Source organism: Nannobrachium achirus (genome assembly GCF_963921795.1).
Source record: "Nannobrachium achirus genome assembly, chromosome: 7".
Lineage (NCBI taxonomy): Eukaryota > Metazoa > Chordata > Actinopteri > Myctophiformes > Myctophidae > Nannobrachium > Nannobrachium achirus.
In genome coordinates, this window is record NC_137816.1 from 2,010,632 (window position 1) to 2,038,598 (window position 27,967).

The window sequence follows — 27,967 nt, forward strand, 5'->3', positions numbered from 1 at the left end:
GGGACTGAAAGATGACCCCATCTTGAGTCGCGTAATTCGACAGGTCACCTCCTTCCGCGTAACACAACAGCCTCCCTGTAACCGAACGACGCGTCACGCACTTTCTTGTGATTGAATCAATCATTCAACATGATGGATCTTTCATATCAGTCCATTAAAACTGCAAACCAAGCACGAGAAGCGGTGAGTCACTTTAACTTCTCACAACTTTTATTGTCGGCGTTTTTACGGTTCTTTTTGTGTGTTGTTGTAGACTGACTGCAGGAATGTCCACGGCCGTTTCACGCTGACAATCTCCTTATTCAATCGTCTCCTTATCTTTTATTGGAAGTCTATGCAAGTATTTGAATACCTTTGTGGCAGTTGAAATGACGATGCATTTTGGTCGATTCTCTAATCAGTTTAGTAAGTTTTCCGTTGCCTCAGTGTCAGTGACCCAGTCAAAGCGACGTCCACTGAACCGCATCGAGTGTGTGCACTGGTTACCATGGCAACCACGGGACGCCGTACGTGGTTGCCCTGCATGTAGCTGGATGTGGTTCAGTGGTCTGGAACTTTGGATCTTCTCATTTATGGGATTTATCAGGAATATTGTGCTGCTGGGTATGGAGTAGTGGGTAGGCCTATGATGTAGCCTGATAAATCAGTCCGTGTGATAGATAGAGTCTGACGCTTGCAGTCAGGCTAGGTATGATGGGCACGAAAAGTATTCCTCAGTCAGTTTAACAGTTAAACTGACTTTACTGATGTAACTGTACTCAGTAGGCCTAGGTACAGACACGACACAACACCAATGATGGATTAATACATTTACCCCCATTGATTCCGGATGGGGACCCGTTTCGAAACAGGTCCCCATCCGGAACGAATGGGGGTAAATTTATTGTTATCTCATTTTTGTCTTAGGAATGTGACAAAAACCAAAAAATATTATTGAATGGCGTGACTAATCAATAGAAAACAACTCATTTTGGGGGTGAACTACTCCTTTAACAGATTATTTCTACATTGTAGTATTGATACTTTAACTGAAGTACAACATTTGAGTACTTTATCCACCACTGATCTTTCTATATTTGTGTCCTTTAAAAAAAAAATTAACTCATAAGATGACTTTTTAAAGTTACAGTACCCCTTTAGGTGACCCTACCCCTTTTAGGATCATACTTCTCCCAACAGATGAAATATCCTCTTATGTTTATAAGTACTTTGGTGATGCATAGTTTACATTTCTCTTCTCTTTCATTCCTGTAAACCATTCATCACCGTTCATCAAATGAGACCAATAACCCACACAAGAGCGGCACTTCTTCATTGAAGCTTTATTGAAGTTAACACAACATTTGTGGCAATTCCTTCCCTGCCAGAAAGTAAAAGTGGTTCCCAGGGAAAACATCTGCGATTCAGTGATATTTTGGAAACAAAATTCAGAAGTAGATCAATATTATCAAGCATAATATCATGAATATTAGTTGTGAGTGCAAATAGAGGGGGAGTAAAGCAGGGGGAGAAGGAAAAAAAGAAGAGAAAACAGAATTGGTGTTGTTTTAGAAACCGACGTCGATAACCATCTCTGCTGTTGAAGCCCATCTTTGACTAAGGCTAAGGTTTAGACCATTCGTCACCCAGTTGTAATCTCCTGCATTCTCTCCCGCATATTTAACTTCGCAGTGAAGCAAAGAGTAACCATTGTGACCAGCTTTGGTGAATCGAATCTTGCCGCCACAGCCCACTGCAGCGCCGTCAGACTTCTCGAATTTGATCTTGGTGGCGGTTTGCTCCGTTACTTTGCCATGCTCCAGCTCACCCTCGATGAAGGCTTGAACATCGGCTGGGTGGTTAATGGTGCACACGGCATTGCCCATTCTACAAAAGAGAAAGACAGATTTTCTGTATTGTGGGTTCAATTACAAATGTCTCTTTGTAACCGTTTTAGAAAATATGCTATAATAAGTGCATCTGAGGACACTAATACAAGGGATTATGATACAATTGCACTTTCACTCAATTTAATGCTATTGCCACATACTTTTTAAGTAAAAAAGAAAGTATAATCACAGAAAATAACCCATCACAGTGACACATAAAGCTGCAAAGGAAAACAATAGTCAGCATTTTGTGTCTACCAAATGTCATGCATTTACTAATTGGCTGTTTCAAGTTTTGGCCCTTCTCTCACATTATCAAAGTCAGTATGGGCCTCCGAACAAGATGATGCCCAACCGTGATCTGAATTGAAGGGATGTGCTTTCTTAAATATACAGTACTATTCTGATTTGTATTTCTCTGAAAACATTTAAATATCAGAAAGTTTATAAACTCACACAAATTTGCAAGTTTAATATTAGCCACCTTCACTCCACTTCCGCAATTATTCCCCCAGTGACCCCACCTAGTCGGCCCCAATATGACGCAAAGTGTGATTTAAAAATAAATCACACTTAAATATAATAATAAATAAGAAAACGTGTAAAAAAAACTAAATGGGATAAAACTAAAGACTATTGATATATTGTCCCTATTGTTTCGCAGCAGAATTATTATTATTATTATTACCCTTATTACTTCTTCAACAAGTTGATGCTAAATATTCAGAATGAGAAAGCTTACCTGTCAATGCTTCCGAGTTGGAACTAAGGTTCAGTGGAAAAGTAGAGATGTTTATAATTTCAATATCAGGAGTTGAAGTGTTGACAAGCGAAATGTTGCTGAAGGTCTGCACCGAGTTGATGGGTACTGCAATTTATACTGAGGGCAGCGCCGCGTGATATTCATCTCATCCAATCAGCGGGAGGGGGAGGCGGGTTCATTTACATTTTGACATCCAATCAGTGAGTTGGGGAGGCTGGTTTATAACTTCAACTTTTTATTTTTCCTGCAACTGTGTGTGTGTGTGTGTGTTGTGTGTGTGTGTGTGTGTGTGTGTGTGTGTGTGTGTGTGTGTGTGTGTGTGTGTGTGTGTGTGTGTGTGTGTGTGTGTGCGTGCGTGCGTGCGTGCGCGGCGCACTCAGACCCTCAACAATGACAAAGGCTTCTCTCAGGTATGAGGTATGCCATTGCCAACGTATACAGGATGGGGGACAATAGGGACATCTGTGCAGTGTGCACCTTGTTGATTGGCTATTTTACAAGGCCCACTTCACCCCTGAGACAAAAAACCTAATTTTTAAGTTGTTTAGGAGACAAGGTACACATTTCTGGATTCATTTTCATGTTTAATCTGTTTTAAGAAACGTAGTCATAAAACGATAAGCGATGATTAAAAACGCGTCATCGTTCATTTCCGGAAAAAACTACACCCATGTCTCAGTCAGACCAACGTCACCAACACCACAGACAGCCTTAAGGGGTGTCCCCGAGATTTCGTTCCACCTTGAACCTTCTTTGACCCCTCCTCCACATCTGCATTCAGGTTTGTTTACAGTCATGGCGTCTGCAGGCACACCAGAGTCTGAACACTCCATGGAGGAAGAGGATTATTTCCAAGTTATAGCAGACTCGGAAACACACCAGGGCTTTGTTTGAACCGGACAACACAGATGAACAACTTCGGATTAGGGACCAGGAGCAGGCAGCAGCGGTTGCAGCTGAAGCAGCCCAAGCGGGCAGCAGTAGCTGCTGCTGGGGGAGAGGAGCAGCAGCCACGCATTGGGAATGATTCTTGGTGCCTGTGTACTAGTGGTGCGCGGATAGGCTCTGAGCGTCATCCAAAGCCGCCCATTATCCAACCGCATTAATTAAATCATCCAATTTAAAGGAACCAACCGCAACCGCCAACCGCATCTTCCATAATGTCAAATTATAAGGTATTCTCAGTTTTCTTAGATCACATAAATGGATTCAAGCCTACAGAATGTCCGTTCGTCTTTTTTCCTTTTTTTTATGAATCGGTGATGCTCTGCGTTGCGCTGAACATATGAGGTGAGGTCGCTCTATAAATAAGCATAACCTAACCTTTGCAATAGCACTAATTGCAATAGCACTAACCTGTGCCCTGCATTTTTCACATCTGCCACTAGAAGGCCGACTTACAGTATGTAAAACACATTCTTCGATATTACTCCTTCAGATTTGATCAAAAATCACACAAATCAGTACACAGTATCTCTACAGTGATGTAGTCATGACGGATTTGTCCGATATCATATTCTATCTAATTGGATTCCAAAGTTTGCAGGATTGCTCCTTTTTGAACAAAATGCCTCAAATCATGAACACAGCCTGCTATGTGTGTGACATTTTGCACACACATTCCCACTAGGCCAAGGAACAAATGCCACCCTTCTCACATTGGCCTGTTATAGCGCCACCAGCAGGTTAACTTTTGCAAAACACATTTTTGGAACAAAATGTAATGCCTCAAATCTCGCATGCAGTGTCCGATTGCTGTGAAAGGCCCAAGAACGCGTGGCGTGGCATGGCACCCTTTTCACTTTGGCCTGTTATAGAGCCACCAGGAGGCCAAAAAAACCTACCTGACCTGCCGGAGACCTGTTCTTGGAAGAACACTGTTTCTAGTTTTTCTTTGATTTCTTTTCCTACTTTTCTTGCTTTTACTGCTTTTTTCCACTGCTTTTTCCTTTCCTACTTTTTCTGGCTGGGCCAATTTATCGCTGTTTGCAGCTATATTTAATATTTAATATCAATTGTTTATGTATGGTTACAGTATGCAGCCTATTAATGACCAGCAAATTGTATTTGCATGTAGTTGTTGGGTATAATAACATAGTGATAGTTACTGATTGACAAGGGCGCAAATCCCACTCCAGCCTTTTATCACACAATGGATGCCACCTCTTCCTTGAGACGTCCGCAGGAGTCTTAGGGTCAAAGGTTAATGGACGCTGACTCCCTGTTAAGACGTGTGGGGACGTCTTACCTGTTTGCCATGGTTACCATGTGAACAGGTGCGGCGGTAGCGGCTGGTGAAACACTACATATCCCATTATGCAACTCGGCTGCCAGCATCATGGAGCGTCTATTCTCCATAGGCTCCTATTCATTGCTGATGCAAAGAAACGGCTTTGTCTCAGAATCTACTTCTAAAAATGCAGAGAAGACCGAAACCCACTCTTTTTCACCGCTACACTTGATTGTTGATATCATTTTTATCACTGATGTCCTTTGAAGCCCTAGTTCAAGGGTCTCAAAATGGCGGCCCGGGGGCCATTTTACGGCCCGCGGGACGATATTTTGTGGCCCCCACCTTAATATGAGTTTTATATGAACCTCAAAACAGTTAATACAGTACAATAATACAGTACAGTGAACAGTACAGTACATGTTCCATAAGTTAAACACAACTTGTTTACACCAGAGTCCTTGTTCATCTTATTTTGTGTTAAAAATAAAAAAAAGACATTTGAGATACAGATAGATACAGTAGTTGTTAGACTGGTATGAAACTACAGCAGTGTTTCTCAAATGGGGGTACGTGTACCCCTAGGGGTACGCGGAGGTACTGCAGGGAGTACACAAGATAATGGCCCCCAAAAAGAAAAATAGAAGTATAAACCATTATACGATTATTCATAGTTAAATAATTAACTACACTTGAATTAGAAGGAGAAAGAACTGTGAGCCTGATAGTTGCCAACCCAAATTACATATAAGGCTACCAGGCAACTGGTAGGTGTTTGAACGTTGTTTGAATGTGCTAGAATTTCGCGGACGCTTCGCTGTTAAAATTTGTTATCCTATGCATAGATTAAAAGCTGCCGTTTCATTTGCCGTGATGTTGAAAGTGAACACGGTAACACGTGTGAAATCAGTGGTGGAAAAAGTGCTCACATGTTATACTAAAAGTATCAATGAGCAGAGTGAGATCAGCATGACAGAACAGTTAGCTTAAATGGGACCAATAGTAGTTTGTCAGTAAGTCAAGTGTCAAATTAGGCAAAGTACAAATTGTATTTAAGGCAGGTGTGAGATTCAAGTTAGAAGGGAGGCTTAGCTTACAAAACTGCCGACGCATTGACAGGAAGGGTGTAAATGTTAATGTGTCTGATAGCTGAATGTTTGTGAGACAAAAATTGTGCAAGAAATTGTTTATCTGCAATTGTGTCTGGATTCTTAACCATTGACGAGACAAAAGTTATGAAAGTAGCTGTTTATCTGCACTTGAATCTGCACTTGTGGGCTGTGTTTCTCTGTTCTGAGATATTGTAGGTATTTTGCAAAACTCTCCTCCAGAGAAACACCACAGTTCTTTCACATTTCACAAGCCCTAAGACCTGGTTGCTTGTTGTGTTTTTTTTGTCATGTCTAACTCCCGACTAAGATGTTATGGCCACAGTGTTGAAACTCCCACTCCCTTCTTTTTTTTTTTTTTTTTTTTTTAGATGTTAGATTCTTGAAAAGGGGGGTTATACCGTTATATACCGCTAGTTATGGTTTTAATAGCAGTTGGGAAAATGTTGTTGTTGGGTAAAGGGGGTACTTGGATTAAAAAATCTGCGAAAGGGGGTAAAAAAGATTGAGAAACACTGCACTACAGTATATGATAAAACAAATTCATGGGGGAACCAATGTTCTACATTAATCAAAACACCTGTGTAGGACTACAAATGCAACCCATGAATTAGTGCACATGCACTCATTTGTTTTATTAGTGCATGTGCAGTGGGCTGGCCCAGCCTCAGCCAGACTCTGCCTCCAGCGGCCCCAAGGTAAATTGAGTTTGAGACCCCTAGTTGTTACCTATTGTTGTTTTAATAAGATTGTGTGTTTGCTTTAAATATTAGTTATTGTTTCATTGCTGTTGTGTTTAAGTGCTGGCCTACTAAAAACCAAAAAGTTTACAATATTAATAACATATGTACTCATTAAGTAAATATACTGTGCTCATTTGCTGTCATGTACTTGAATCCACTTAATGGAAGGTCATTTCAGAACAATGGAAAAGTACAAATTGTAATAGAAAGGCATGTGTGAGATTCAAGTTATGTAGAAAGAGAGGCCTAGTTTACAAAATAATACAGTATCTGGCTTAAAGTCCTGTTCGCAATTTGGTGTTAGGGGAGTTTCTCACCTGAACTGAGTCAGTGGGTCCCTAGACATGAAAAATCACCGAGGTGCAATGGCCAAATCAAATATGGCTGCCATCGGCTAAGATGAAAATCCAACTTTTCTGTTTCTGGGTGTATATGCACATGTAATACCTCTATTTGGACTAATTGTGGTGTGGGGAATTCATTTCTGATATTGTTTTGACCATTTTGGGTGATTTGGACCTCAAAAGGTCATGGTCAAGGTTATTTTGCTATTCCAAAGACCGTGGGCCATAACTTGGCCATTGTTAGGAGTAAAAACAGGTGCAGTAGGTCTAAATCAACTAATGCTGACATGTACAATTCATTTCTGACATTGTTTTGACCATTAAGGATCATCTTGTCTTTGAAATATCAATGTCTATGCCATTTTTCAAAAACGATGTTGTTCATTACTTGCACTTTTATAGTATTTTGTGTAAGTTTGTTACTATTTTATAGTAAGTTTGTTTTGTTTATAACAAAAGACATACTAGTGAGAAATACAACAAGTAAACATCCACATTTAACTTAGAAGGGGGGTTTTAAATGGGTGTTTAAATGAGCAAATAAGACTATTTACGAATAAAAATTACAAATAAAATTACACAACAAAATCACAAAATTAAATAACAATTTCCCTCAAAGTGCACCCTATTGTGATTGTGTGCATGCAAGTTAGTATGAGGAGTTTTTACAGGATGGATTTGTCATTGTTCCGTGGCAAAATATGATGCACATAACTCCATCAGTGTCGAGTGTCTTGCTTCAGACATGGAGGGGAGTGTACTAAAGTCAAAGTGCTCCTTCCATCCATCAGAGCTTGACATTGACTTTTGGAGGCAGTTGTCCTTTGGACAAGTATATTTCCCATTCACTTGTCCGGGGACAAAAGTCACTTGTCCGGATAAAAATGTCATACATTGAAATAATAACAAAAGGACGGCTAATGACCCCCCTTGCTCCCTCCACGCCATAGTATGGGCACTTGTCCCGGACAACAGGACAAGCCTTTATGTCATGCCCTGTTCCATGTTCCATTGGTTCTAGTCTTTCCTCAGGTTCCTTGGCTGTTGCAAGCAGGTGGCAAGAAATGCGCTAGAAAGGTGCCTTGTTGGTCTCAGCAGTTGTACTTCTCTGCTACCAATACTGTGTCTTGTTCTGTCAAGGTCTTTGCCTCTCCAAAGTTTGTTAGATTTTGTACTCGGTCAGAAGCCATAACTACATGTTTAATCCTCACCTGGCCCATGCAGTCATCTCCTGTCTCCAAGGCATATGTGCCTTGATCACTGTCTTGGCTAGTGGTGCTCCAAGATGAGACTGCTTGATGCAGTGGAAGTGAGTCTCACCAGTGCCATACTGCTGCCAGATCTCCTTCATCCCCAGTGCTTGGAAATATGGGGTGTAGTATAGCAGTAATGTGAAGGAGACAACAACTCTCTGGGGTCCGCTCATAGTTCCGACATCCCATTATTCTGACCATTAGGTTAGTGAAGGTTAGGGATAGGCTTAGTTATAATGGAAGCTGTACATGTACCAGGTGTCAGCCTCCTCAATCCTATTCAAGATGTCTGGGATCTCTTCTCCACTAGCGACATCATCAACAGACAACAGAGCTGATAATGGTAAATGGACTGCATTTACAGTATATAGTGCTCTTCTCCAAAGCGCTGTACAATGTATTTCACGTTCGCCCATTAACACACACATTCACACATACATTCACACCATGAAACCATGCAAGGTGCTCATCGGAGCAGTTAGGGGTTCAGTGTCTTGCTTAAGGACACTTCGACAAATAAGCAAGAGGAGCCAGAAATCGACCCTGGAACCTTCAGATTCCAAGGCAGCCGTTCTACCTACATCGCCACAAGCTTGAATGGACAACACACAGCTGGAGAGCTGTTTGTTCTCCTCAGACACCCAGAATTTGTAAAGTTGATGAGGGATGGGTGCGTCTGTCGACTCTGTTATCTCTGATGATGATGATGAGTGGCTCCCTGCAAAAGGGGCTGGAGGTGAAGAGATCCCAAAGATTGAACTAGATTGAGGGGGCTGTCACCAAGCTGCTGGTACATGTGCAGTCAACTGGCCCTATTATAACTAAACCTACCCATAACCCTAACCTAATGGAGGGAATAATGGGTCGCCAGGATTATGAGTGGACCCCAGAGAGTTGTCGTAGTGATACTTCCAAGCACTGGGGATTAAGTAGATCTGTAGCAGTATGGCACTAGGTGTGCAGCGGCACATGCTTCTACAGCAGCAAGCAGTCTCTCATCTTGGAGCACCACTAGCCAAGACAGTGATCAGGGGACATATGCCTTGGAAACTGGAGTTGACTGCATGGGCCAGGTGCAGCTGTGGCTTCTGACCGAATACAATATCCAACAAACTTTGGAGAGGCAAAGACCTTGACAGAACAAGACACAGTATTGGTAGCAGAGAAGTACAACTGCTGAGACCAACAAGGCACCTTTCTAGTGCATGTCTTGCCACCTGCTTGCACCAGCCAAGGAACCTGAGGAACAACTAGAACCAATGGAACATGGATGGATGCAAGGAACACTTCGACTCTCGAGGATATGGCTGCCTTGCTGATGGATATCGGTGCATCATATTTTGCCATGGAACAATGGCAAATGCATCCTGTAAAAACACATCATACTAACTTAGATGCACACAATCACAATATGGTGCACTTTGAGGGAAATTGTTATTTATATTTGTGTGTGCTTTTGTTGTGTGATTATATTTGTTACTTTTATTCATAAATAGTCTTATTTGCTCATTTAAACACCCATTTAAAACCCCCCTTTAAAGTTAAATGTGGATGTTTACTTGTTGTATTTCTCACTAGTATGTATTTTGTTATAAACAAAACAAACTTACTATAAAATAGTAACAAACTTACAATAAATACTATAAAAGTGCAAGTAATGAACAAAATCATTTTTGAAAAATGGCATTGACATTGATATTTCAAAGACAAGATGATCCTTAATGGTCAAAACAATGTCAGAAATGAATTATACATGTCAGCATTAGTTGATTTAGACCTACTTACTCCTAACAATGGCCAAGTTATGGCCCACGGTCTTCGGAATAGCAAAATGACCTTGACCATGACCTTTTGAGGTCCAAATCACCCAAAATGGTCATAACAATATCAGAAATGAATTCCCCACACCACAATTAGTCCAAATAGAGGTATTACATGTGCATATACACCCAGAAACAGAAAAGTTGGATTTTCATCATAGCCGATGGCAGCCATATTTGATTTGGCCATTGCGCCATTCGTGGCACTATGGCGGACGAGCACCTCAGTGATTTTTCATGTCTAGGGACCCACTGACTCAGTTCAGGTGAGAAACTCCCCTAACACCAAATTGCGAACAGGACTTTAAGCCAGATACTGTATTAAAACTGCAGATGAATTGACAGGAAGGGTGTAAGCAGATCTAAATGTTAAAGTGTTGTTGGCTTAATCATTGTTGAGAAATAATTGTGAAAGAAGTTGTTGCTGACGAGACAGATTGTGAAAGTAGCTATTTATCTGCACGTATATCTGGACTTGTGGTCTATGTTTCTCTTTGTTCCCTATTCAGAGAAATGACAGGTATGTTGCAAAACTCTCCTCCAGAGAAATTCAGAAGTCAGATTGGCAAGCGACTAGTGGAGAAGTTGCCCCCAGTCTCAGACCAACCTATTTTTTATTTTTATTTTTTGCATACAGTAAATGGGGCTCAGGGACAGAATAGTGGGTGCTCAGACTTTATGCTCTGGCCTCTGTGCAACTTGTTGCTGATAAGGAAACCATAGTTTGAGCCCAGATATTCTGTATCAAATCATTCAATCTGTAATATGTTTAACCTTATGTTTGATTATTAAATACATATTTTTACTTTAACATTCTTGTCCTCTCCTATTCACGTTATTCCTGGCCCTCTCTATGGAGGCTGCCATTTTCTTTCACAGAGGGCAAAACATCTTTTCACTTCCTCCCAAGTAAGGAAGTGACAGGGAATTGTCTGTTGCCAGAGTTTGCCAAAGAAATAAGCCCAACAGAAGCAACTAGGCTATACTACTTTACATTTACATTTGAAAATAACAGATCAGCAAGCTCACAATGTGTCACATTGTGACATATTGTGAGCTTGTATATTTGCTATTTAAAAACTATTGAGGGGAAAAAAAAGTTTTGAATATTTTCGAAACATTTAACAACATAAATCTGCGTGGCGGTCCCTGGCACCACATATGGATGTGGTGCCAGGGAGATATCTCTCTCTATGGCGCGCAATGAGGGCCTCTACAACTCTCAGTATGATGTGATGTGTTCATATCCAACAGGATGAACTGAGGACAGAAACCAGGAGAAGAAACCTCCTAATTCTCATATACCACCATCTAATAGAGCAAGGGTCAGTCTCTCTCTCTCTCTCTCTCTCTCTCTCTCTCTCTGTGTATGTGTGTGCACGCGCGTGTGTTTGTGCGTGCCGCGCTGTGAGCTTGTAGATCTTCTATTTTTGAAAAAATCGTGAAAATTTGAATTTTGACCCGATTCTATAAGTGTCTTTTGAATCCTTCTAAAGTCTTTTTTGAAAAACCTATGTTTCTATGTCAGCAATCTGGTCAGCCATCGTCAAAGAAAAGGTCCTTTTCACTTAACTGGAGCTCAGTTAGTCTGTTCTTGAGAGACTACTGTGTCAGTGGTTCTCAAACCTTTTCATGTGAAGGACCCCCAAAATGATATTTATTTGGCCACGGATCCCCATCTCAAAATATTTAGTTCCAGGGACCACCCAGAAGCAAAATTTGAGTTACAAACGTTGGCTTTGAAAATACATATTTTCAAAGATTTGCGCAAATTTTTACGTCTTTTTCAAAAATAGCAGATCTACAAGCTCACAGCGTGGCACTCGGTGCTGCGCTGTGAGCTTGTATATCTGCTATTTTTCACTGGTTAAAGCATTCAATAATTCTAGGCCTGAAACAGGCGGCGGGTTCTTCCTTTTTTTCATTTGATTAATTCGTCTGAAATGATACAAAAAAAAAAAAATATATATATATATATATATATATATATATATATGTTATTCTGAACAAGATCAAGATTGATTGCGACCGAAGGTAGCAGTTTACCATGAGAAATGTCCCAGCTTGTCTCCGGGTTGGTTCCCTTGACACATCACTGTGACATCACAGGTGATATCACAGGTGACATCACCTATGTAAAAGTCCATATATGGGTATTACCCCGAATCCCTTTTATGCCATATATGAAGATCCCTGATGTCATCGATATATATCACTGGCCATATGGCCAAGACATGGCCCGTATCTGTGCGGCTGGTTCAGATAGGGATCTCCATTTATGGGCATAAAATATATTGTATGTTGTGATGTCATGGGAACCACTCTAACAGAATCCCTTTCATGCCCATATATGGAGATCCCTGATGTCATCAATATTAAGCCCATATCTAACAGGACTTCATATGGGAATGCCCATACTGTATATGGAGGAAGACAGCCCATATCTGTGTGGCTGGTTCAGACAGGGATCTCCATGTGTGGGCATAAATATACAGTACAGGGATCTCCATATATGGGTAACTAGCCAGATAAAGGGCGAGGTCGCATGTCGCCCTGAGGCATCTTACTAGTCTTTAAATGGATACATGAACATTGGTGATTTTACTGTGTGTGTGTGTGTGTGTGTGTGTGTGTGTGTGTGTGTGTGTGTGTGTGTGTGTGTGTGTGTGTGTGTGTGTGTGTGTGTGTGTGTGTGTGTGTGTGTGTGTGTGTGTGTGCGTTGTGTGTGTGTTTGGGAGTGTTTTCTGCTGGTGTTTCAGTCCGAGTGTATCAAAGGGTGTGTTCGGAAATGCGCACCGGGTGTGTGCTCAGTGTAGTGAGTGCCTAAACCCAATCCTAAACCTAATCTCAGTAAAACTATGCCTAAACCCAACCCTAACCCTAACCTTAACCTCAGTAAAACTATGCCTAAACCTAACCCTAACCCCTAACCCTAACCAGACGCGGTGCGCATTTCCGAACGCACCCTTTGATACACTCGGACTGAAACACCAGCAGAAAACACTCTCCCGTGTGTGTTTACCACCAGATACATGGATGCAGCCTTAGCGTTGGACCAGGAGACTAACCTTGGCCTCAAGAGGTTCGAGGTTTGTGATAACGTTGACCTAGAGACAGTGCTGCTGGAGTACGAGACCTACTACTACATCAAGTTCAACAAGAAACTCAAACTCACCAGGAAAGCCACAGAACCAGGTGCGTTTATTATCTGTCAGCTATTAACTGTCAGTTGCAAGACATTTTTTAAGTGATTCACCGGTTTGTTTCTCCTTTATTTTGCAGCTGAGACTAGGCTCGTGAGAAGTTGTGGCAAAAAGAGGTAATTTGCCCGTCCGCCGTTTGTTGTCTCCATTTGGCTGTGTGTGCCAGTCTGAGTGTACAGTAGCATGTAGTGGAAATACATCCAGTGTGGATGTGCACATCTAACATGGGTAAAGATGCAGGACAAAATTAACAACTTAGAAATGCAAAAATCTGTCCACAATGGACCGGCTCCATTGGGAATCGATTCCTTGCATTTTGCTACGAGATAATACTTTATGGTAAATTTATGGGAAATGGTAAATGTCATTACCTGTCTGGGTAGAGTCTTTATGCCTGTCTTTCTCCCTGTCTGTCCTGTTCTATCTATCTATCCATTTGACCAAACAGTGGGTCCCGATTGTTTTCCCACAATTTTTATGGGTCACACAACTCGAGTAAAAACTCCTTTTATTTTCCTATGTAAAGTAATATATTTCAAAAGATTTTTACCAAATTTATTTTTTAGAAATAATTCTCAGGATTATTTATCAATTTTCTAACAAACAAACAAACAAACAAATCAAAGAAATTCCATGAATTAAAAATAATAATAAATAGTGAAAATAGACGATCTACGAGCTCACAACATGTTGCGAGCTTGTAGATCTGCCATTCTCGCTAGTTTGTGTCCCGCCTCTTTTTGGGGTCTCGAGCTAAAAAGTTTGGGAACCACTGCGTTTGAGCGTGAATCAAAACAGCATCCCGGTTTCGACAATGGAACAAGGGGGGAGCGCTTGTTTTCGGTGGAGATGACGGAGGCACGCCGGCATTATATTATAAACACAATCTGATCTAGCAATCATGACTATTTATTATAATCACTAATTCACTATGAAGTGTCTTTAATTATAATTAAAGTAAAAATAGTCAAATAACAAGCAAGGACAAATTGTTCAGCCCACAACCATATCAAACCAAAATGCCTAAACTACTGTAAATGTAGGCCTATTATTACTATGATAATGGTTCTTAATTAGTCCCAATTATTAAGTCTAATACTTGACCTATATAAATATAGAATGTTTATGATCATATATGTCATGAAACATTGCATAGTCGAGCGTTGCGACGGTCGCATTAGCCGACTCAGCGCCGTTACCGACTTATGTGCTGTTATGGACAGAATAGTAAATCTTCAGCCCCTCGAATTCCGTCACCTCCGCGCGGTCCAGGGGAACACAACGGAGCGCTCCCTACCTCCGCTTCAGCCAATCACAAGCTTCCACTGCCGATACTGGGATGCTCTTTTGATACACGCTGCGTTTGACTGTCCTTGCCTGGCTCTCTTTCTTCCTGTCTGTCCCTACCTGTCTGTATCCTCCTTCAGATCTACCGTCCTTTCCATCATATCGTTTTTTTTTTCATCACGCTGTCCCTCTGTCCTTCAGGACGCCGTGTTCCGTCGTGAAGCCCCTCCCCAAGATAATCCCTGTCCACAGGCCGCAGTCTGGGGTGGGGGGGGCCAGGAGGATGGAATCCAAAGTGACGGTCAAGGATGCTACATGTAGCAAAGCTACCAATGTAAATAAAGTTACCTCATCTTAAGATATACGTTGTTGTTGTCGGGTGGAAACCCGGGTGTATGTCCGAAACCGAGCAATCTTCGTTCCTACTCTCACCTATGGTCATGAAGTGTGGGTCATGACCGAAAGTATAAGGTCGCGGGTGCAAGCGGCCGAAATGGGTTTCCTCAGACGGGTGGCTGGTATCTCCCTTAGAGATAGGGTGAGAAGTTCAGTCACCCGAGAGAGACTTGGAGTAGAACCGCTGCTCCTACACTTGGAAAGGAGTCAGCTTAGGTGGTTCGGGCATCTAGTACGGATGCCCCCCGAGCGCCTTCCTAGGAAGGTCCTCGATGCGCGTCCCACTGGGATGAGACCCCGTGGCAGACCAAAGACCAGATGGAGGGATTATACCCCCACGACCCGATTCCGGATAAGCGGTTGAAGATGGATGGATGGATGAAAATAGCAGATCTACAAGCACACAACGCCTCGCATCGCGAGGCGTTGTGTGCTTGTAGATCTGCTATTTTCACTCGTTTTGTGTGAAAGTCTTGTATGATGAAGCAGAGCTTTACTTTCCGAAGAAACATACAAATTTGAAACTTGGAGATAAAAGGTAATCTGCATGACAGTGACCATTATCTTCCTGTATGTAATCTTATCAAGTTGAGCCAGACCACTGCTGTGGGAGGATTGTGACGAGCTGTTTTTGTTTGTTGTTTCTACTTTTGGTCAGTAGTATTATCCATGAAGTAGGGCTGTCACGATTATGACATTTTATATGACGATTAATTGTCACTCAAATTATTGCGATTAACGATTTAATTGTGTTTTTGTCTTTGACAATTACATTTCTGTTTGGCTTTTAGGCTTAGAAGTTGCACATGGTAGATATGACACAACCTAAATATACAAAGAAATTACTGACATAGGACAACTTTATACTTAAGAAAGAGCATTGATAGTGGAAATAGCCGATCTACAAGCTCACAACGCGTCACAACGCGCTGTGAGCTTGTAGATCTGCTATTTCCACTACTTTTTGAAAGTGTTACTAAAGTGTAACTATATTAACATTTCTCAACATGGAAACGATTATGGCGATTATGCAAAATAACTGCGATTACCTCAAATAATTGCGATTAGACGATTATGTAATAATTGTGACAGCCCAACCATGAAGAGAAAATGAGCGCAAGGAGGAGAGGAGGCATGTAATAACTGTCTCAAACTGGGGCTAGAACTACAGTAGATGTTGTTGTTTTGTGGGTGATGCTCCAACTGATTATGCCAACAATAAAGTGCTTTGACTTTTTTGGTTACAAGATGTAACCAAACGAACAAAGAACAAATACGTTTAAAGCTATGTGGGCAATGGGTATAGTCCAGGGGTTTTCAAAGTGGGTGACGGGGCACCCTGGGGTGCCGTGACGGCAGTCCAGGGGTGCCGCAAGATAACTTGATAATATTTGGAATTTATTTGGACACTTATATTGTTTTTTCTTAAAATATTTAGTATCATTTTAAACTTGAAGTACAAAGTTATTTTCATTCAGTTCTAACCAAAATGGCGATTATCTCAACGTTTTCCTCACAACATACTCACCAAAATATCGTCACTGTCGGGCAGAAACCTTGTATCTCCAAGTTTCAAATGTGTACTTCTTTTGGCTTCATCACACAAGACTGTCACACAAAACTAGTGAAAACAGCCGATCTATAAGCACACAACGCCTCGCGATGCGAGGCGTTGTGTGCTTGTAGATCTGCTGTTTTCACTAGTTCAGTACATTTTATAGATGATAAATACAAAACGAACGGTTTTGGACATACCAGGTTTCCACCTGTCAACGACGATATGCTATAAATATAAGGTGCTGGGAGTGAAAATGATAATGCCTCGGATTAAAAAATATTTATGGGGTGCCCTGAGACAAAAAAGTTTGGGAACCCCTGGTATAGTGAAGCTCTGAGCATAAAGAAATGGCACAGATATGTATTCATATTATATGAGTTTCATTCAAAACTAAAATTGGGATCTCTTTCTCCCCCCCCCCCCCCATCTTCTGTCCTGTGTGTGTGTGTGTGTGTGTGTGTGTGTGTGTGTGTGTGTGTGTGTGTGTGTGCGTGTGTGTGTGTGTGTGTGTGTGTGTGTGTGCGTGTGCGTGTGTAAACAGGACAATGATTTCTCCTGTCTTCCGGAGTCTTCAGAGTTTGGTCTCAATGTAACGTCCATCAACAAGAACAAGAAGGTATATTTTTACAACAATAATAAAATAATCACACATAAAGTTGTATTACTTTTTAATATGTTTTGAGATGGACCACCCCCCCCTCCCCCCTCCCATTTGATTACCGTACTTAAACACACAACACATGCAGAATTAACTTACTGTTATTGTTATAGGGTCAACTCATTGACTACAAAGGTATGATCAATGAAGCCACCAGCGGATCGGTTATTGAAACTGAACATATGGTTAGTACAAGAGTGCACGTGTGTGTGTGCGTGTGTGTGTGTGTGTGTGTGTGTGTGTTGCGTGCGTGCGTGCGTGCGTGCGTGCGTGCGTGCGTGCGTGCGTGCGTGCGTGCGTGCGTGCGTGTGTGTTACAGAGAGTTGCTACCAAACTGCCTCTCAGCCTGCAGTGCACAATGAGTTTCTCTATCAGCCTAAAGCAGGGGTCTTCAACAGGGGGTCCGGGACCCCTAGGGGGTCCTCAGAGTTACTACAGGGGGTCCTCCAAATCTTTGTGTGATAGAAGCTTTTTTCTTTAACCACTTGAACCCTAGCATCCATATTCTGAGAACTTTTGCCAAAAATAGTCGATCTACTGTGATCTTGTAGATCGGCTATTTTTGGCATAGAGGTTTAGAGGGGGAAAAGAGCAGACTAAGACAAGTGAAAGGTCAAGTTTATTAATAAACTTGACGGTTCAAGTGGTTAAATATCTGAAAACACAAATTGACATGAATCCAAAATACACTGATGATCGTGTTGTCAAACCATGAAACTATATGGAATCTATGAACAGGTTGTGGGGGTCCCTGCTTCATCTCTCTCTCAACTAAGGGGTCCCCGGCCTGAAAACGTTGAAGACCCCTGGCCTAAAGTATTGTAAACTGTTGCCCTACACATTATGTGCAAAATCCTTTGTGAGGTTAATTTATACCGTGGCCAAGAGGGATTATTTTCCCTTGTATTTTCCCTTGTATTTTCCCTTGGATTACTACGCAACTCCCCAAATAAGCCAAACCCATTTGGTTTGGGGCTTTTGGTTTGAAGTGACTTTGTTTTCTTATAGGAACGCTTGTTGAAGCCCCTCAGTGCATTCTCTGGTATGAACAGTGAAATGAGAGAACTGGCCACAGTCATTAGCAGGGTAAGACACACGCACGCACGCACGCACGCACACACGCACGCACGCACGCATGCACACACCCACACACACACACACACACACACATCCTGAATGTACTTTGTCAGTGTGAGAGCGGTCCTTGACGTTTTCTTTCCACTAGAGGGCAATGTTGTATAGGTAAACTATGCTCTCTTCTATTCTCACACTGAAAGGGTAACTCTCCAAATCTGACAATAAACTGACTGGGAGCAAGAACTTCTTTTTACCTGCCTTTGATCAATTTACTCTACAGAAATAATACATTACAGCTGTAAACGTTATACATGTCTCTCATCCATGTCCTTGTCTTATGTGGATTTCTAAGAACGCTATTTATTCAAACATGTGTGTCTCTCGGCTCCCATTAGGACATTTATTTGCACAACCCCAACGTGCACTGGAAAGACATTATAGGACTGGAGGACGCCAAGCGACTGGTCAAAGAAGCTGTGGTCTATCCCATTAAGGTGAGGTCTGGTATATTATCCAGAATGCTTCAATATAGGCTTAAAAGGACAGACACACTGTTCTGCTAGGCTGACATTAGGCCTGAACACATTATTACGCAATATTTTATGCTTTAAAGATTAAAAAATAGCAGATATACAAGCTCACAGCGCGCACTGCGAGCTTGTAGATCTGCTATTTTTTTTTTATCTTGAAAATTTCTGCAAATATTGGGGAAAAAAAATATTTTGACCCGATTCTATAGTGTTCTATAGTGTTTTTTAACTATGTTTCTGTCAGTGGTTCTCAAAATGTTTCATGCCAAGGACCCTCAAAACTACATGTATTTGGCCACGGACCCCCATCTTAAAATATGTTGTTCCAGGGACCCCTCCATCTCAAAATATTGTATCAGGGACCCCCCAGAAGTAAATATTTGAGTTACAAATGTTCATATATATATATATATATATATATATGTGTATATATATATATATATATATATATATATATATATATATATATATATATATAATATATATATATATATATATATATATATATCACAGGTTTTTCAAAAATAGCAGATCTACAAGCTTGCAGCGCGGCACTCGGTGCCGCGCTGTGAGCTTGTATATCTGCTATTTTTCAATAGCTAAAGCATTCAATAATTCTAGGCCTAAAAGGGTCTATGTATGAAGATAGAACATTCTAACACACATAAGCATAATGCACATCCCTTCCTCGTAATCTCTCCCTCTCCAATTCCAATTCTCCCTCTCTCTACCATTCTCTTTCTGCAGTACCCACAGTTATTTACAGGTATCCTGTCCCCATGGAAGGGCTTGCTGCTGTATGGTCCTCCAGGTAAGCCACCACCATAGCCGTCAATCAACATTTCTTGTTTCTGTACGTTAATTAGAAAGCCTCAATTAAAAATCAGCTGCCTTTATATCATCACATCACACCACACCACACATGTGCACAGTGTGCTGATGTAGCATTGTGTGTCCATAACTAGGGCTGTCACGATTATGACATTTTACATGACGATTAATTGTCACTCAAATAATTGCGATTAACCTATTTAATTGTGTTTTTGTCGTTTACTATTACATTTATGTTTGGCTTTTAGGCTTTGAAGTTGCACATGGCAGATATGACACATAACCTAAATATGAAGGATATATTTGACAACTTAACACTTTTAAAGGAACATTGATAGTGGAAATAGCCGATCTACAAGCTCACTAACGCGTCCCGATGCGACGTGTTGTGAGCTTGTAGATTGGCTATTTCCACTATTTTGTAAATGTTTGAACATATATAAACATTTTTCATCATGTAAACGATTATGACGATTATCCCAAAATAATTGCGATTATGTCAAATAATTGCGATTAGACGATTATGTAATAATTGTGACAGCCATATCCATAACACAGGAACAGGTAAAACTATGCTGGCGAAGGCAGTCGCTACGGAATGCAACACGACGTTCTTCAACATCTCGGCATCCACCATCGTCAGTAAATGGAGAGGAGACTCCGAAAAACTGGTCAGGGTAGGTTATCATCTGAGCAGTGAGCACGGCTGTCAATGTTTGGGTTTCCATAGGCCATGGCTATAATAATGTTTGCCAGAGGCAGCAGTGTTTTGGTTTAGATCAGGTTAATAAGCACTTAACCTGTTTAGTGCCCACAAACTGCTTCAATTACTTTGCAAAAACCTACAAATAATATTCCCCCGTAGGAGACATGTACACACTACACAGCACAATATACAGAACTAGAGGGATGTGTGATGACAGATACAGCATAGAATGTCTTCTTAACCCATTCAGAACGGGTACACATTATTGTGTAGCATTATTTTATGCTTTAACTATCGGTGCCGCGCTGCGAGCTTGTAGATCTGCTATTTTTGAAAAATCGTGAAAATTAGAATTTTGACCCGATTCTATAAGTGTCTTTTGAATCCTTCTAAGGTTTTTTGAAAAACCTATGTTTCTATGTCAGCAATCTGGCCAGCCATCGTCAAAGAAAAGGTCCTTTTCACTTAACTGGAGCTCAGTTAGTCTGTTCTTGAGAGACTCTATGTCAGTGGTTCTCAAATCTTTTCATGTCAAGGACCCCCCAAAATGATATTTATTTGGCCACGGACCCCCATATCAAAATATTTAGTTCCAGGGACCACCCAGAAGCAACATTTGAGTTACAAACGTTCGCTTTGAAAATACATATATTCAAAGATTTGCACACATTTTCACAACTTTTTCAAAAATAGCAGATCTACAAGCTCGCAAGCGCAGCACTCGGTGCCGCGCTGTGAGCTTGTATATCTGCTATTTTTCACTGGTTAAAGCATTCAATAATTCCAGGCCTAAATGGATAATGAAATTCTAAACCATAATGGAGACCACTGTAGCATTATGATCATTTAGATAAAAAAGTGTTCATAAGATAAGATAACCTTAACTGTGTGTGTGTGTGTGTGTGTGTGTGTGTGTGTGTGTGTGTGTGTGTGTGTGTGTGTGTGTGTGTGTGTGTGTGTGTGTGTGTGTGTGTGTGTGTGTGTGTGTGTGTGTGTGTGTGTGTGTGTGCGTGCGCGCGCGCGTGCGTGCGTAGGTGTTGTTTGAGCTGGCCAGGTACCATGCCCCCTCCACCATCTTCTTAGATGAACTGGAGTCCGTTATGGGACAGAGAGGCAGTGGTATGGGGTGAGTAGGGTCATATACGAGGAAAGGGGGGATGAGCAGAGGGATGTGATGGTGATGAGATTACATAAGAAAATGTAAAAACAATCAAATCTCATATCATTGCGTTTATTTTTTATTTATTTTTTATTTTTTAGCGGTAAACCGCTCCATAGAGTGGCTGTGCGTGTGTCTGTAGCCTTTTTCCTCAAACGTGTGTGTGTAGCATAGCCTGTACATCCTAGACTCAAATCCTAGTCTGAAGACGTTATGCAAACACGACCACCGCTCACTTCACATTGGGTGTGATTTCTTTTTTGGCATGTAAAACGGCACATCATGTCTCCGTCTGTCTGTCCGGACGGCCGGACGGACGGACTTGTACTTTTTTACTGTCTATAATCAATCTAAACTAAAAAAGGGCCTGACCCAAAAGAAATTGCAATAGTAATCATTCTGGGTTTATATGATCCTATAGGGTCATCCAAAAAAAACACAAAACTATGGTTTAGTGATGAGTCATCACTTTTCTGGGGTCAACTCAGTTTTGTGGCATCCGTTTTTAGCCAGAGAGATGTTTTTCGTGCAAAACAAATGCTTGCAATGGATTTAGAATCATGAAAAACCCCTAGTTAGACCCCTCACGTGCTACTTTTTTAGGGGTCTTTTTTTCCCTGTATAGTAAGTGAAGGGACCCAAACTTGAACCCCCTGAATTCACCTTGATCCACTAAGAATATAATGGGAAACATGTTTTTTGGATGACCCTAAGGATCATAAAAAACCTTCAAACATTACTATTGCAATTTCTTTTGGGTCAAACCTCAGATTGACTGGCCTATATGGGTTTGCTGCTCTGACATTAATGTGATGTCAGGGGAACCACACTAACATAATCCCTGTTATGCCCACATATGGAGATCCCTGATGTCATCAATATTAAGCCCATATCTAACAGGACTTCATATGGGAATGAGCATATATGGAGGCCACATCGGCCACATACCACACTAACAGAATCCATATATGGCCAAGACAGCCCTTATCTGTGTGGCTGGCATGTACAGTATGGGCATAAAGGTATTGTATGTATGATGACAGATGTCATAGACGTCATAGGACTTTCACATAATGAATAACTGAGTAAACATGTTTGTGCTCTCACAGCATATCTCCATATACAGACATGGATCTACATATATGGGTACCAGGGGTCTCCATATGGGTAACTGGTCCGATATACATCACTGGCCAGATGGCCAAGACATGGCGCGACCTTGCCCTTTAGGGGCCCTGAGGCGTCTTACTAGTATATATAGTTTGTACTGAAGTCTGTGTGTGTGTGTGGGGGGGTTGTGTTTGGGTTGTGTTTTCGACCTGTACATGGACCAGGCTTTCCAAGACAAGCACTCTAAGTACCAACCGTTGCTTGAAATCATAACAGATCTTGGGTATAGATGTCGTTTCTCTATACTCATATTTGGAAGCCTGGGCCATGTACATAAATTGACCATGAGTGGTCTAGCAATCGCCGGCATGACAAAGGCCAAGGCCAAACAGCTGTCACAATATTGCTCTGTTTCAGCAGTTATGGGCAGTTTGTCCGTGTTAGTCGGGGATCCAGTCCCTCAAAATGGGAGGGGACCTGTGATGTTCTGCCGCACTTTTTATTTCTGTTTTATCTATTAGTTTGGTCACTAAGGTCCACAGAATGAGAGGCCTGCTCTGCCGGAAACATCGCGAAAAAAAGTTATGGCCATTTGTATATTCACTGTCCCATTGACTCCACTACACAGGAAAGGAAATATATTATAAACAAGAAAAAATCTGCTTTAAGTAGCACGTGAGGGGTCAAAATGGAGGGTTTTCATGATTCTGAATCCATTGCAAGCATTTGTTTTGCACAAAAAACATTCCTTGGGCTAGAAAACAAACCAACAAAAGTGTCAAAAGTGATGGCTCATCACTGTGATGACTGTGAAAGGTGATGACTCATCACTTTTCAGACTTTTGTAGGTTAGTTTTCTTGCCCAAGGAATGTTTTTTGTGCAAAACAAATGCTTGCAATGGATTCACAATCATGAAAACTCTCCATTTTGACCCCTCACATGCTACTTAAAGCAGAATTTTTCTTTTTTATAATATATTTCCTTTCCTGTGTAGTGGAGTCAATGGGACGGTGAATATACAAATGGCCATAACTTTTTTTCGCGATGTTTCCGGCAGAGCAGGCCTCTCATTCTGTGGACCTTAATGACCAAACTAATAGATAAAACAGAAATAAAAAGTGCGGCAGAACATCACAGGTTCAACCTTATTCCTTGAGCTTTAGGGCATGTGGATCCCCGACTATGTGGAGAAGAAGGTGCTATGTATATCCATGAAGTGTCCATGAAATATCAAACCCGTTAATATTTGTTTCCCTGTAAATTAATTGTAATTTGTGGATTCAAATAAAGAATTAAAATGTGTGTGTGTGTGTGTGTGTGTGTGTGTGTGTGTGTGTGTGTGTGTGTGTGTGTGTGTGTGTGTGTGTGTGTGTGTGTGTGTGTGTGTGTGTGTGTGTGTGTGTGTGTGTGTGTGTGTGTGTGGGGCTGGTGGTTTCCAGAGGGGAACACGAGGGCAGTCGTAGGATGAAGACAGAGCTTTTGGTTCAGATGGACGGACTGTCCAAATCAGATGACCTGGTGTTTGTACTGGCTGCCTCAAATCTACCATGGTAACACATACGCAGGCACTCACACACACACACACACACACACACACACACACACACACACACACACACACACACACACACACACACACACACACACACACACACATACAAACTCTGAACTCCTTCAGCACCCACTCCCTCTCTCCACTCCCCTCTCACCTTAACTAAACGGCTATTGTTCTTGTATTCATGTATTTATTGTTGGAAGGATGGAACAGCGGCAGACGCCGCAGATTAAGAATAATTGCTGCGGCATAGGAATCATTGCCGCGGCTGTTGTCGGCATTTCTGGCGACGCCGCGGCTTTCTGGTTGGAAGTGGTAATGGTGTATATGTCTAAATGTTTTTATGTCATGTTCCTTGTTATATCAGAGCTGCAACAACTTCTGTTCTCCAACTAAATACCACCAACCTGGTTGTGTGGCAATACAATTATCTTGTTATCTTGATGAATATAGTGATGCATGTATACAATGTACAATCTATCAACACTATCAACAGGCATCTGTCAAAGAGATGGACAGTAGGAAAGCTGAAAGTGAGACAGACAGACAAACAGTAGGTGTGCTATTAGTCAGGGAATTTTAATAAAAACCTGGGAATGAATTCCTTCCCAAACTATTTCTTCACCAATGTGTTCGTAAAGGTGTCTAGTAACTTATCTAACAAAGATTGAAATTCAACATCCCTAGGAAAATCTTTGACAGCTAGGGTAATTCTGGGTCTCAAATGCTTGCAATGGATTCAGAATAATTAAAAACACCTAGTTAGACCCCTCACATCCCACTTAAAGCATATTTTTCTTTGAGTAATTTTTTCCCTTATAGTACAGTGTATAGTAAGTGAATAAGACCCAGAATTACCCTAGCTGACAAAGATTTTCCTAGGGATGTTGAATTTCAATCTTTGTTAGATATGTTACTAGACACCTTTACGAACACATTGGTGAAGAAATTGTTTGGTAAGGAGTTCATTCCCAGATTTGACAGGTATTCTGCTAATTTTCCCTAACTATATGTCTGTTCAGGGAGTTGGACCATGCCATGCTGAGGAGACTGGAGAAAAGGATTCTGGTTGGTCTACCCTCAGGGCCCGCCCGCCAAGCTATGATCTCTCACTGGCTGCCTCCCCTCAGCTGCACAGGAGGGGTGGAGCTACGGACGCAACTGGACTATGAAGCTCTGGCAAAGGTTTGTTACACATGCCACAATAAATGTGTAAAAGATGGAGAATGTTGACATTAAAACCCATTTAGAACGGGTACACATTATTGTGTATAATTATTTCATGCTTTAACTATTGAAAAATAGCAGATATACAAGCTTGTAGATCTGCTATTTTTGAATCGTTCTTATTTTTTATTTTTTTTGAAAAACCTATGTTTCTATGTCAGCAATCTGGCTTAGCCATAATCAAAGAAAAGGTCCTTTTCACTTAAATGGAGCTCAGTTAGTCTGTTCTTGAGAGACTACTATGTCAGTGGTTCTCAAACCTTTTCATGTGAAGGACCCCCAAAATTATATGTATTTGGCCACGGACCCCCATCTCAAAATATTTAGTTCCAGGGACCCCCCAGAAGCAAAATTTTAGTTACAAACGTTCGCTTTGAAAATACATATATTCAAAGATTTGCACACATTTTCACGACTTTTCCAAAAATAGCAGATCTACAAGCTCGCAGCGCGGCACTCTGTGCCACGCTGTGAGCTTGTATATCTGCTATTTTTCACAGGTTAAAGCATTCAATAATTCTAGGCCTAAATGGGTTAACCTTTAAATGTTAACATTTCCCAATGAGGTGAGAAAGGTGGTCAAAAAGGGCAACAGATGTGCAGTAATTAGTACGTATACGATCATTTTACCCTCAGTGTGATGTACCATCAAGAGTGTCAGAAATGCCCACACGTACGATAATTCTGCCATATCACAAAAAGTTGCATGAATTTACTTAATTACCTGGCTGCTGATTCCGGTTTCCATTTTGACTTTTCACAATAAGTCAGTCTCTTACCCTAAATCTGTACTTGGAGGCATAAGGCGCCGTACAAACATTTGCGAGAGCTATCGTGACCGTGTCGTTTGAGAATGAGGGGAGGAAGGTGGGTCCAATTCATTCTCAATGAAGGTCACGTGGTTTTTTGCCTCTCTTGGCCAAAAGACAGCCTTCGGTTGAGCAAGAGACTTGGAAGAGACATGAAACCGCGTGAGTTACATAGAGAATGAATTGGACTTCCCCACCCCCCCTCATTCTCAAACCATACGGAGAAGATGTCTCACGCTTATGTGTGATTGCGGCCTAAAAAAAACACATGTTGTGTCTTTCCAGTCCAGGCTTTAATTTGAGTAAATTCCAGGAAGTCGCTTGCTTCCACCCAACGTATATGTTGCTTTTTTGTCAAGTAGGTGTATGAATATTGTTTCTTACAAAAAATATGCTATTTTAGTGAACTGATTGATTGATTGATTGATTGATTGATTGATTGAAGACTTTATTAGGAGTTTGCATAGGAAAAGGTACAGTTTCATGACGGTACAGTTCACTGGTACAAGGTCTACTAAAAGGAGATCCTAGAAAAGACTAAGCTTATTTCCACAGGAAACCATTTAAGTATCTCATTTAACATTGAATGACAGACGAATAGAACACAGTACTATGCTGTAGATATAGTCAGTAAAAAAAGAAAGAACAAAAAAACAGTAAGTCTATATAACTAATTTTTCTTTTTCTGACTGTGTAAGATTAAAATACGATAATGTAAACCTGCGGAATGATAATTTAACATTTCTGGCAACACTGACGCTGACACACACCAGGTAATAAATGGTAAATGGTGCATTTATATAGCGCATTTATCCAAAGCACTTTACATAGATTATGCATTACATTCACCCATTCACGCACACATTCATACACCGGTGGCGGAGGAAACCATGCAAGGCACCAACCAGCTCACCAGGAGCAATGTGGGGTTCAGAGTCTTGCCCAGGGACTCTTCGACATTAACTCAGGGGGAGCCCGGATTCGAACTGGGAACCCTTCGGGAACCCTTCGTGCTCTAATAACGGTTTCTCTACCCCTGAGCTATGCCGTAATGATAGATTGGATGGGCCGGAAGGAGAGGGAGCACTCATTTTGTTTCACTCTACTGAATAAAATAATAATGTTACATGCATGACAATGATGACACCCGTTTGTGTGTGCGTGTGCGTGTGTGTGTGCGTGCGTGCGTGCGTGTTTCTCTATCTCTACCATATCCTAATGTGTTCATATGTGTGTGTCAGGAGACTGAAGGATATTCTGGCTCTGACGTCAGACTGGTGTGTAAGGAAGCGGCCATGAGACCAGTTCGCAAGATCTTTAACGCTCTGGAGGGTAGGACACACACACACACACACACACACACACACACACACACACACACACACACACACACACACACACACACACACACACACACACACACATGAAGGGGACGGATATTATATGGAAGTGTAATGGAGAGTGGAGACTTTCAGGAAGATGATGATCATATTTAAACAAAGCTTTTTTTCTCCCCCTCAGCGGGGGGAGGGGACATGCCTGTCATTCAGCTGGAAACCGTGGCGACGGCCGACTTCCAGGAAGTGATCACCCACACCAAGCCCTCGGCCAGAGCCCTGACAGACAGATACGCAGCCTGGGAGAGAGAATACCAATCTGTCTGACACACACGTGTTTTTGCTGCCATCAATGAAGCAGGAACTATATTGCATATTTTCCTGGATGCACAG

At 41.4% G+C, this 27,967-nt stretch overlaps 1 protein-coding gene across 1 annotated transcript; it reads left to right on the forward strand.

Moving 5' to 3' along the window:
• Window positions 1–129: 129 nt before the first annotated feature.
• katnal2 (katanin p60 subunit A-like 2) lies at window positions 130–27,901 on the forward strand (the record flags this gene model as incomplete). Its single annotated transcript, XM_080729394.1, has 15 exons — window positions 130–183; window positions 11,385–11,455; window positions 13,159–13,325; window positions 13,413–13,449; window positions 14,822–14,954; window positions 17,116–17,190; window positions 18,241–18,318; window positions 18,705–18,803; window positions 19,587–19,650; window positions 20,229–20,347; window positions 21,411–21,502; window positions 24,086–24,196; window positions 25,224–25,386; window positions 27,479–27,569; window positions 27,759–27,901. The coding sequence occupies 15 exons, from the start codon at window positions 130–132 to the stop codon at window positions 27,899–27,901; spliced, it is 1,497 nt and encodes a 498-aa protein (XP_080585520.1).
• Between the last annotated feature and the right edge of the window lie 66 nt (window positions 27,902–27,967).